Genomic DNA, 12386 nt, shown 5'->3' on the forward strand with positions numbered 1-12386 from the left:
GAAGAACTGGCGAGATCCTTCATCGATTGCTTCGCTGCATCAAGAATATATGTGCATGGGACAGACTACCTAAGCACCATCAAGCAAGGGCAACACGAGAGCATAAAGGACTACATGACGCGGTTTGCTAAGGCAATCATGGAGACTCCAGATCTAAGCCCAGAGGTCCACCTACACGCCCTCAAAAGTGGCCTCAGACCTGGCAAGTTCCAAGAGATGATCACAGTAACAAAACCGAAAACGTTGGACGAATTCCGAGAAAAGGCCGCTGGCCAAATGGAGATCGAAGAGTTTCGGGAAGCTCGGAAGATAGACAAGCACCAACCTAGAAGGGAGGAAGAAAAGAACTTTAGATCACCAAGCAACAAAGAGCTAAAGAAACCTTTCAAACTTAACCCCAAGTTCGATAACTATACTCGGTTCAACGCGAAAAGAGAAGACATTATAAAAGAAATCCTTCATGCCCAGATAATCAAACCTCCGATCAGGGCCGGTAATTATCAGAATCAGAGGTTCATTGACGGAACAAAGCATTGCGCCTTCTATCAGAAATTCGGCCACACAACAGATGAATGTGTGGCGGCAAAAGACCTACTGGAACGGTTGACAAGGTAAGGACTCTTAGACAAATATGTTGACGGAAGAAAGAATAGAGAAGGAAACAAGACACCAGAGACAATTAGTCAAGGGAAAGAGGAGAATGACAAAAGATAGTGGGCAAACCCAAGACAGCCACGAGGAGTCTTAAATTGCATTTCAGGTGACTTCGCCAATGGAGGTACTACAAGTTCGGCCCGGAAGCGAAGCTACCGAGCAATGTTGGAAATTGGGGGGATGGCCTTCTTACCCAAGAAGGATGCACCCACGGGAGAAATCACTTTCACATCCTTAGATTACACGTCAGCAAGTCCAAACCTCGACGACCCCATTGTCATCTCAGTACAGATGGGAGACTTGTTGGTAAGAAAGGTCTTGCTATACCCAGGTAGTAGTGCTAATGTTCTTTCTTACTCAACTTTTAGAAAAATGAACTTATCTGATAAAGCCATTCAACCCTACTCCGGGGATCTACTTGGATTCTCAGGAGAAAGGGTACAGGTAATGGGATTTATTTGGTTAAGAACTGTTTTGGGAGAAACCCCCCTCACAAAAACGGTCGATATTTGATACCTCATAGTAGATTGCATAAGTCCATACAACATTTTAGGTAGACCAGCTTTAAATATTTTTGGTGTAATTGTATCCACTTTACATCTGTGTGTTAAGTTTCTAGTACAGGACGAACTCATCGTTACAGTACATGCCGATCATAAAGAAGCACGACAATGTTACCATGCTAGCTTAAAACAACAGGTATTGAACAAAGCAGTTCCAACACAAGTACAGGCCGTCTACAACCCGGACGACCTCCCTATCCTCACTGAGCTTGACCCAAGGGAGGAATTCTGAGAAAGACCTCAAGCACTAGACGAACTCGAGAAGGTAACGTTTTATGGAATCCCTAACAAGTTTACATACATCGGTAATGCACTTTCAGGTAAGGAAAAAGCTCGGTTAACAGAGCTCCTCCGAGACAACGCCGATCTCTTTGCGTGGACTCCAGCAGATATGCCAGGCATCAACCATAGCATTATATGCCATAAGCTAGCTGTAGACCCGTCAGTCAAGCCCTTGGCTCAAAAGAAACGCAACCTGGGAGAGGAAAGACGACAAGCATCATTAGATGAAACCAAAAAGTTGCTATCAGTAGGATTTATCAAAGAAGTAAGGTTCACAACATGGCTATCGAATTTTGTAATGGTAAGAAAGAATACAGGTAAATGGCATGTGCGTCAACTTCACAAACCTTAACAGGGCATGCCCCAAGGATGCATATTCACTACCTTGTATTGACAAGTTGGTAGATAGTGCATCCGGTTTTAATTGTCTGAGCTTCATGGATGCATATTCTGGGTATAACCAGATTCTAATGCATCCTAAAGACCGGCATAAGACCGCATTTATAATAGAATTTGGCAATTTTTGTTTGACGGTAATGCCTTTTGGCTTTAAGAATGCAGGTGCAACATATCAGCGACTAATGGATAAAATGTTCAAAAAGCAAATCGGGTGAAACATTGAAGTCTATGTCGACGACTTGGTGGCCAAAACCCCACAAGGGAACTCACATTGCGAAGACTTGGCCGAGGTCTTTGGTCAGATCCGAGCATATAACATGAGGCTAAACCCTGAAAAATGTACTTTCGGTATACAAGGTAGCAAATTTCTGGGCTTCATGTTGACCTCCAGGGGTCGAAGCAAATCCTGAGAAGTGTGACGCAATCCTTAACATGACCTCGCCAAGGACTGTGAAGGAAGTACAAAAGCTGACAGGGAGAATAGCAGCTGAAGGTTGTAGTAGGCTTAGAGAAGGGGGGTTGAATCTATGTCTTCCTTTTAGTTGCTGTTATTACCCTTTTTAAACAAACTTTCAATTCAGGTTCTGTTTGAACTCAGCAGCGGAAATTTATGAGACAATTTATTTTTGTCTCATGAATATCAGAAAACAAAACTCAGCAGAGAAGAGAAAAGCTAACACCAACATGTATCCTGGTTCGGTTGCCTTGTGCTATGCAACCTACATCCAGTCTCCTCCACAACTATGGAAGAATTTCACTATAGTTAACAGTATTACATACACCAATTTCACAGGATTGACCCAATCCTTTCACACTCAAGTTCTAACCTAACTTGACATTGGCTATGCTAATACCTAACTATTCACTCTTAGTGCTAACCCAACTAAGAAAGGAATACCTCACAGGTACAAGATACAAGACATAAACACACCTAAAGAAATCTGAAAATAACTCTAGGCTTTTCTCTCAAGTGTATCACTTAGCCTTTTTCCACTCATGGCTTTTACTTGAGCTTTTTCACAATGCATTTTCTCACAAGAAATTACAGAAAGATAAACATAGAAAAGTACATTACAATCTGTAAAACATGAAGGAGATTGACTTCATCAGCAGCCTCTTTGCTATGTGCAAAACCAGATTCGCAAACCTCAGCTTGAGTTCTTCAGTATTGGCCGAATGCTTCTTTGAAAGAAAGCATTATCCAAGTAGAGGAACTTCTTTACAGAACAATGTTCTCACACTCTGGTTTTCTCTCCTTGGTCTCTGAATGAACAGCAAGCCTCTTTTTATCTCTTTGCATGTTGCTGGGTTCTTCTTCCAAGGTCAACACCTTGAGCCTTGAGCTTCACCAACCCACAGATTCACTTTTTCACATTAAACCTTAGAGTAGAAACTTTGCTTCTGACTCCTTTATCTTGACCGAAAGCCATAATATAGCAACCATAGAGATCTTCCAATGGTCAACTTGATCTGAGCCCTTGAAAACCAACTTGGTCCCCAAGTCTTGTTTAAGATCGTAGATACACAGCAGAAAAGAACAGAAATCCTCTTTCCCTTGTATCCCATTTCGGATAGAGCAGAGAGTTGGGAAGAAGAGATGGAACCGAGTTGCATGTATGAGGAAATGATTTACCTATAACTTAAGCTTGATTTGGTTTGGATTTTCTAATTAGATTTCTGTGTTTCAAGCTTAATCCTTCTCTCTCTTGCTTCTTTGGTGACTAGCTTGGTGAAGAAGCTCTCTCTCTCTTTCTCTTTCTTACTTTTCTGAAGCTTTGATTTGACTTGATTAGAGAGGAGAGGAACGTTGCTTCTGGTAAGGCAAGATGGAGGGAATTGAAAAACAATTCGGGCTTGGATCGGGTTCTTCTCAAGTTCAGCCCGTTGGTGCCTTGTCTTGCTTCTTGGAAGACTTTTTGCTTGAGATGAATGACTTGGGCTTGTCTTTATTTTCACTTACCATTCAGCCCATTAGCATATATCTTTTGTTTGATGTTGGGCTGCTGCAACACTTGTTTTTAGCCTGCATCACTTATAAAAAATAATCAAAACTAATTGGGTGATTAGCCCACTAATCAAATGTTTGTCATCATCATTTTTATTAATTAATTTCTTAACTCAACAGTAGCTCTGTCACGGTTCCTGCCAGCAATAGCAGACAGATCTTATTATTTTTTCCAAGCAATATCGAAACACAAACAGTTCACTTGGACAAATGCCTATGAAGAAGCTTTCACGAAGTTGAAAACTATGCTGGCGTCTCTCCAGATACTACAGAGCCCGGAGGCTAGTAAACCATTATATTTGTATTTATCTGTATCTAATCATGCTATAAGTTTGGCTCTTGTAATTGAAACAGGAAGAACACAAAAACCAGTATACTTCGTCAGGAAGGTCTTGCAGCCAACCGAGCAAAGATACCCAAAAGTAGAACAATTAGCTCTGGCCTGGTAACCACGGCTAGAAGGCTCAGACATTACTTCCAAAGCCACACCATTATAGTACGGACAGATCAACCCCTGCGGCAGATATTAGCAAAACCAGAAGTGCCAGGAAGCTTGATCAAATGGTCTATCGAATTATCCGAATTTGATATCCAGTATCAACCCACGCCAGCTCTAAAGTCACAAATCTTAGCCTACTCTATCGCTGAGCTCACTAGCCCACATAACATCATTGAACCGAGCACAAGGAGAATGTATGTTGACGGAGCATCTAACAATGAAGGAAGCGGAGCAGGAATCATACTTGAATATGATGACACAATAGTATAACAGTTCGTAAGATTCTCTTTCGAAGCTAGCAACAATCAAGTGGAATACGAAAGGAAGATTCTAAACACCAACCACAACAAGAACTGCGGAAAAGTCCGAGATATTGGTTATTTGAATATTTGGCACAACGGCTTCCTTATCTATTTAAACAACATCGGATTGACAGAAGAGATAAGCACTATACAGTACCAGTTCTTCCTTTCTCTTTGACTTTATCTTCGATTCATTTGAAATACTTCTTCTGACTTGAGCATCGGAGATTATTTTGCAGGTGTTCCACCCGCGGAGTTTGGCAACCAGCCGACCTATACCTCGCCCCGACGAATAGCGGCACCACGTATCTGAAATTGTTTAAAGCTCGGATCGCCTATAGATTGGCCTGTGTAATCCGGACGGAACAGTAACCATGAAAGATTTACTCCGTTTAACATTTATAACAAAAAATGTCAATTTGTGTGATGACGTGGCTGCAGCAAAAAAAAAAAAAAAGATGGCATAGCTGCAGCCAAAGAAACAGGATCGGCAGCACCTGTTAAATGCCATCTATGGTGACTTTAACTATTCCATTTGATTTAGATATGTTTTACTTCATGTTATTTATTTTATCTTTAAACAATACCTCGTAGTTTTAATAAGTTTTTGCAATTATTTTCTCTCTAACCAGGTGATACCAAATTCGGCTCCACTGTTTCCTCTTCAAAATCACCAACCTCTAATTCAACTGGCACCTATAAAACCACCACCAATCAGATTTTCACTGCAGAATAGGCCCTCCTCTAGCAAGAGGCCGACCAAAAAAAAGAATACAAAAAGGCATCCTTCAACTCTATTCAATAACGCCAGGCCTCCTTCAATGAGTAACCCCTCAATAGGGGTGGCAAGTGGGGAAGCCCAACCCGCCCCGTCCCGCCTATTGAGGCGGTCCCAAAATCCCACCCCGTCCGCCTAACTGCGGGCCGGCGGACTAAGCACCAAATATCCTATTTTTTTATTATTATTAAATAATATATATAAAGGTATAAAAAAGATCGCTTCTGTTTTTTACTTTTAACTATTATAATTTTTAAAGGTATAAAAAAATTATAATTTTTATATTCACAAATATTAAAGTCTTTGTAATTATAAATATCTAATAAACATAATTATAAACCAAGTTTTCATCCAAAACATAATTATAAATATTGTTCCCAAAACAAAATAAACATAATCTAAAACATAATTATAAATATTGTCTCTAAAACAAAATAAACATAATACAAAACACTCAATTTTCATCTTCATTCTCTTGTAAGTTGGGTTGGGGGAAGTTAGGTTTTGGCAAAAAAATTGTAAAAATACTCCTTATCAAAAAAATATTAAGCCCGGCGGGAGGAGCCTGCCCCGCCCCGCCCCGCCAAAGCCCGCAATTTAAGCGGTGCGGGTTATGCGGGCTTTTGTTATTTGGCGGTCCCAATTTTTCAGTCCGACCCACCTTTTTTGGCGAGTTACGCGGGCCGGCCCAACGAGTTTAAACCCGTTTGCCACCTTTACCCCTCAAGTAGGCCTATTGTTAGCCAAGAGACCATGCACAGTGCTAGCACTGGAATTGCTACAACCTACAAGATTCATGCAATTTATACCAACTTCAAGACTTGAAATACCAACAAATAGACTCTCTAATGGCAGTAGTAATTTCACACCTAATTAGGACCTAAGATGATTTGGATTAATGAATGTTTGTTGTAGTGTTAAATACTGTTATATATGGCTTGTTATATAAATCATGTGCACTACACTCTTTTTTAGAACTTAGTTATAGTATTTTGGTATTGTTATATAGACTAATCATATTGGTAATAGCTAGGTTTACTTTGTTACTTATGTTCATGAAACAGCTATAATGAATTAGCATGAACTTATATGTCTACTATATTATGATTACAATTTTTGGCTTTGTCCTATGTTGATTCGATTCAAGAATTTTCTTCTTCTGCAATTGTCACAATTAATACTTATTGCATATCAATGTTGGATCAGTATTTGTTTTTCGAAATATAAGTAGCTATGTTGAATTTCAAATTTTTGAAGGTTATTTTTATCAAATTTTCTATTTTTATCAATGTTGGATTTGTCAATACATGTAAATTTGTCTGATTACTTTTGTCAAAAAAAAAAATCAAACATACACAAATCTTTCGAACGTGAGATTTTACTTTCATTGCAATTCATCTTAACCTGGAACCAAATTAAACTTCAATTTTACAGTTTAAATGCTAGGAACATAATTATAAGGAAACACAATAGAAGTCCTATACCAATTGACAAAATTCATACTCTAATTTCTCTAATTTTTCCTTTAATCTTTTTTATCTTCATAACCACGTTCATGTTAGATTCTTTAGGCAGCTCGGTTATGGTCATAGTGTAAAAAAAATCAGGTTTATTGTTTGTCCGATCATAAATCTAGCCAAAGCTTTCTACTCATTTTCAATTTCATCCACCCAAATAAAATATTTACAGTTTTATCCCTTTAATATACGAACAAGAAGCAACGAACATGTGCACAAAAATATAAAAAAAAAAATCTCTATTTCTAACAAAACTTTTAGAGTCAGAGTTTATTTACCGCCCACCTTAGACAATGGATGAAACTTTTTCCAAAATTTATCAGGGTACTAGACTCTAGCAATACTACTTTCATCCCACATTAATATCTTCCACCTAGATTTTTAGCAATACTACTTTCAGAATTGCTGCAACTTGCATTAGATGTAGTCGGATTTGTAATTTGGGGCCTAGATATTCCTCCAACTAGCTCCTTCGAAATAGTTTCATCAGACTTTGATGTCTAGGGTTTCAAATTTTCGAAGAAAATACACACTTAAGAAGAAACACATAAGGTCATTATGGTAAAATCAAGAGATAATACCACATTAGGAGATGCATTAAGAGCTTGTTTAGATGAGCTTCTAAGAAAAGATCTTTTTTCGAGTTATCTTTTTTTAAAAGATCTTATGGAAAAGTAAAAGTAATTTTATGTTTGGTATCTCATGCAAAAAGATCTTTTTATCTATCAATTATGTTTGAGTATAACAATATAAAAGTATTTTTTTGTTTATTTATTACATGAAAAACATCTTTTTTTTAAGAGAAAAAGATCTTTTAAAAACAAATGTAAATTACAGCTTCTCAAAAAAGATGTTTTTTTAATTTTTCTAGTGCTTTTACTTTTACTATTAGAAATTTGTCAAACACAATAAAAAATTAAAAAAAATCTTTTAAAAGATCTTTTTTATCCAAATAATGACCACAAACAAGCACTAAATCAAGTTAAAAGTTACTTACCAGTGGAAAACCAAAGGAAAACCAAACTAACGGATTGACTTTGATTAAAAATGTCAAAGAAGTAAATTTTTCATAATTACAATGATTACAAAATTTATTTAAATCATTCATGGTCAATATTGTGAGTACCTCAATCTTTTATGGTCAAAAATAACTATTTACTCTTAGTTTTACACGCTTTTTTATTGCTTTTGAATTATGATAAAATCAACTGTTCAAATGAATATGTAGAATTTAGGGTTAGATATTTGATGGAATAAAATTCATTAGGATTTTGAAACTTTGATCTTGGTTTTGGATTTCATTTTTTGAAATAAATATCATTCTTTATATTCAAGTCTGAACATTTATTTTAAGCAGGATCCTGTTAAAAAGGCAAACCTTACTGTAAACTCTCTAGAGACTCCAACACATATAAAAAACTCCCTATATATATGAGTTCAGGATAAAATAAGATTAAAATACCATTACAAGCATCACATATAGAAGACAAGAGTAAAATTCTAAATCATCTCATCATATTTAATTGGTTTTGCAATTACATCATTTCAGTTGTCTCAAAATTCATTTTCAACTTTTAAGTAAAAGTATCAAACAAACACACACTTTATGATATATTCAGAGTGTTCCTCCAACAATAGAGTTAATGGAAAGGGAAAGAATAAAGTAAATCCAACATTTAGATTAGTGATCCTCTATGATATATATAAATTCGTCCATAAGGACCAAAACCAATATCATAAATAGTCAAGTTACTTTAGGTCTTGGTACATCCATTATCATTGTAATTAAAGGGAAAGAGGGGCAAAAAATGCTATATCTGTTTCAGAACTGAGTTATGTTTATTCTGTCTTCTTCTCTGAAGATTGGGGTTTGTTGATTGGTGAAGACCTCTTTTCCTCTGCTGACTTGGCATACATCTCTCCCTTCTGTTGCAAATACTTCTCAAAAGCTCTGGGAAGGAACCTTGGTATCAAGAAAAAAAACAGATTCATGGAGAAATATCCCAAGTTTGCCACTGCAAGACCCTTCCCAAACCAATACCATACTATGTCCTGCATTATTCAACAGTTCTTCAAATTCATTTCCACATATATTTGCTAACATATCAAAAATGGAAAATGCTACTTGTACATATGAAGTGAGAGTTAATCTTGATCATTAGATAGAATGTAGACCGAGTCGGTACAGTATCAGATCTATTTATGTGCATTTTTGTCAAAATTCTGAAATAATCAACTAGAATCTAGTGTGTTTTTTTTGTGGATGCAATAAATGGATCAGCACAACTAGGATATCGAAAATCAATGATCAACAAGCTAACGGTTCATTTCCATTATAACAACAACAACAACAAAGCCTTATCCTACTAGGCAGGATCGGCTACATGAATCAAATGACGCCGTTGAGCCTTATCGCGTATCATGTTTACCGTGAGACTGTTTATACGTCAGCTCGTTTCTGTTAAAATTAAGATATCACGCATGATACCCTTTTGTTTTATAAAAATATACACCAGTTTCCCTTGAACTTTAGAGTGATATACACCTTATATCGAGGTATAAAAAATATGACACTAAGTATTCTAGCCAACATGACACCTTATATATTAATGTTGTATGACAAAAAAAGAGTTAAACATTGTTTCAATCGTTGGATCCTAAAAGTCCTATCTATCAAAGAAACTATGGAGCAAATGAAATTACCTGAAGGCTTGCAGTTGCAGACAAAGTCTTGTTAAGCCAAACATCATGAATCCAATCAACATCAACAAAGATCCTCCTGACAGTGTAAATCATGGGCACCAGCGCCCTCACCGGAGGTGAAAACAAAGACAATCCACTAATAACATTCTCAGTGAGAATCTGACATGACAACAAGAACAAATGTGGTGTTGCTGACCTCACAGCATGCTCATCCCCTCTTGCAAATCCACCAAGAACATAAGCCAATGGCAAGAACAAACCCACTGCTGTTCCAACAATCACATACATCCTAAACAACTTGCTACCCTTAAAGATCTCTTGCTGAAATGATGGTGATGATGAAGATTCATGTGATGGGAATGCAAATTGTGAGAGTGCTAATATGTATAGAGTTGCAAATGCAGGGAAGATAAGATCAAGAATTGGAACAAGTCCACTTGCTGAGAAAACTAATATGAATGCAACAAGCTGAAGTTCTATCATTCTCAGTGACCCCATTATGCCCCCAGAAGGTTTTGCAGGAGTTTTCTGGTTTGTGCTTGTTCCTTCTGTTGTAGCCACTTTTTGTTCTGACACTACTGTAGGAGCGGTAGCTAGAGACACACCTGACATTTTTTTTTCTTTTTTGCTTGATTATGTCGTCACAGATGTTGATTTGATTTGGTTTTACGAGGTTGGTTAGTTCCTTCCTATGTTCCTTGACAAAAAAATCTGGGAAAAAAAATTAAAAAGAGGCATTTTCACGAACAGGTAGAAGGATGCCAGTGATATATACAGTTAGAATTTTTGTTATCATTAAAATCTGACTTAACTTATAATCAGACTACAAAAATTGTGTTTCTGATTGTGACATTACATAAATTAAAGATATAATTACAATAATGCATGTTATTTGACAGAACTAACAATTCAATTTTGATATTTCTGGCTTCATCATCATCAATCATCACATGTAATTAATTAAGACTATAAAATATAAATATAAATCAATTAAATGCAGGTAAATATATATATAGCTAAGTGCAATAACAATATATATAAAAATAAAACATACCGAATAGGCCAATAGAGAATCAAAACTGGAAACAGAAAATTAAATCGTCAGAACTCAGAAGAGAAGAGAAAGAAAAGAAGATGATTCAAGAATGAAGCAATGCCGTTAGTAATGGTGAGTGTTGATAGGGAGAGAAGAGTGGTGTACGGTCCTTAGAATAATAAGAGACATAAGGCAACGTTGTAACGTGTAATGTTGCATGCATGACACTTGCCTAATGATCAAGTGTGTGCATTTTGGATGCTTCTAGCTACTTAATCCATTTTCTTTTTAATGTTATAATTTTAAAATATATAATGTGAAATTAAAATAATTGAATTGGTAAGTTATTTAAGATTTTCACTTTTTCAGTTATAATAAATTGATATTAGATTCTAATCTTATAAATGAAAAAAAAAAAATGGATGGATTCAATTATTTCAATTCTCTTTATATGTATATTCTTCTAAACATGTACGTCACTTAAAAAAAGATCAAATATACGAATAAATTTTTAAGTATCTATCGTTCTAGAGTCAACAATCAATCAAATTTGGGACATGACGCTTAAACGTAAGATTAGAAATGAGTAAGATTTAAACTCTGTCTTAATTTTATTTATGAATTTAAATTTTTTTAAATTTAATTTTATTCTATATGTGAGTTGAAAATTTTTTAACTCTATAACTCTATCTACATTTTAAAATTTCATACTCGATCTTGTCCGATTTTATTCACAACAAATTAATTTTTTCAATCAAATATAATATTTAATTATTTTATATTTTATAAACATATTAATAAAAAAATATAAAATTAAGTCTATATTAAAATTAAAAATAAAAAAATCATAATAAAATTTATGTTAAAATTATAAAAAAAATATATAAATTTGATCTTCATCAATTTTAATGTATATGTATAATAATTTTTAAATTACATATTATAATTGATCACAAATGCGAATAGGTCAAGTGGAGTTAGGACTAAATTTGCCCCAAATCCTACTCGTAACTCAATCCGTTTTATTTTCAATCTGATTCGTAATAAGTTAAATTGTCAATCCTATCCGAATGGATTGAGTCAAATTCAATATCCACAAATAGAATTAATATTGTTAGTACTACTTAAGTGACCCAAGCAATTACCACTTATATTAGACTCTAATAGTTATTAATTATTATTTTTTATATTATTTAATGATTTCTTGTGTTTTTTTTTCACATAAAAATGGTATAGTATTCAAAATGTTCAACAAAATTATGTAAAGAATTCTCCAAATAGGCAATTTAATCAAACTAACCTGAGTAATGTTAGGTAATTAATTTTTTTTATTACTTTGATCATCTTAAATTTTAAACTCTAAATCATAAACTTTTAACTTTAAATTCAAAATTATAAATCTAAATTCTAAAAATTACTAATATCAACTAACTAAAGGTTAAAACTTAGTTCTCTGTATATTTACATTGTTTGATCTTAATGGGAGAATTCTAAATCCTATGAAAACGATTTGCATCAACATCATCATCATATGAATAGATAATGCAACCACATTTTAAGATTTAAGCTTCTACTTGGTCTCACACTCTCACTCCCACACTATCATGTTCTACAAATCAATTCAATTGCAAAATAACACTAACATATA

At 35.1% G+C, this 12386-nt stretch overlaps 1 protein-coding gene across 1 annotated transcript; it reads right to left on the bottom strand.

Moving 5' to 3' along the window:
* Positions 1-8674: 8674 nt before the first annotated feature.
* LOC107613196 (uncharacterized) lies at positions 8675-10899 on the bottom strand. The gene is made up of 3 exons (XM_016315084.3): positions 10757-10899; positions 9703-10413; positions 8675-9051 (listed from the first exon to the last, which is right to left on the bottom strand). Exons 2-3 carry the CDS (start codon positions 10312-10314, stop codon positions 8839-8841), a joined length of 825 nt encoding a protein of 274 aa, XP_016170570.1. The 5' UTR covers positions 10315-10413; positions 10757-10899; the 3' UTR covers positions 8675-8838.
* Between the last annotated feature and the right edge of the window lie 1487 nt (positions 10900-12386).

Source organism: Arachis ipaensis, chromosome B8 (genome assembly GCF_059453495.1).
Source record: "Arachis ipaensis isolate K30076 ecotype BB chromosome B8, ASM5945349v1, whole genome shotgun sequence".
NCBI classification, from domain to species: Eukaryota; Viridiplantae; Streptophyta; class Magnoliopsida; order Fabales; family Fabaceae; genus Arachis; species Arachis ipaensis.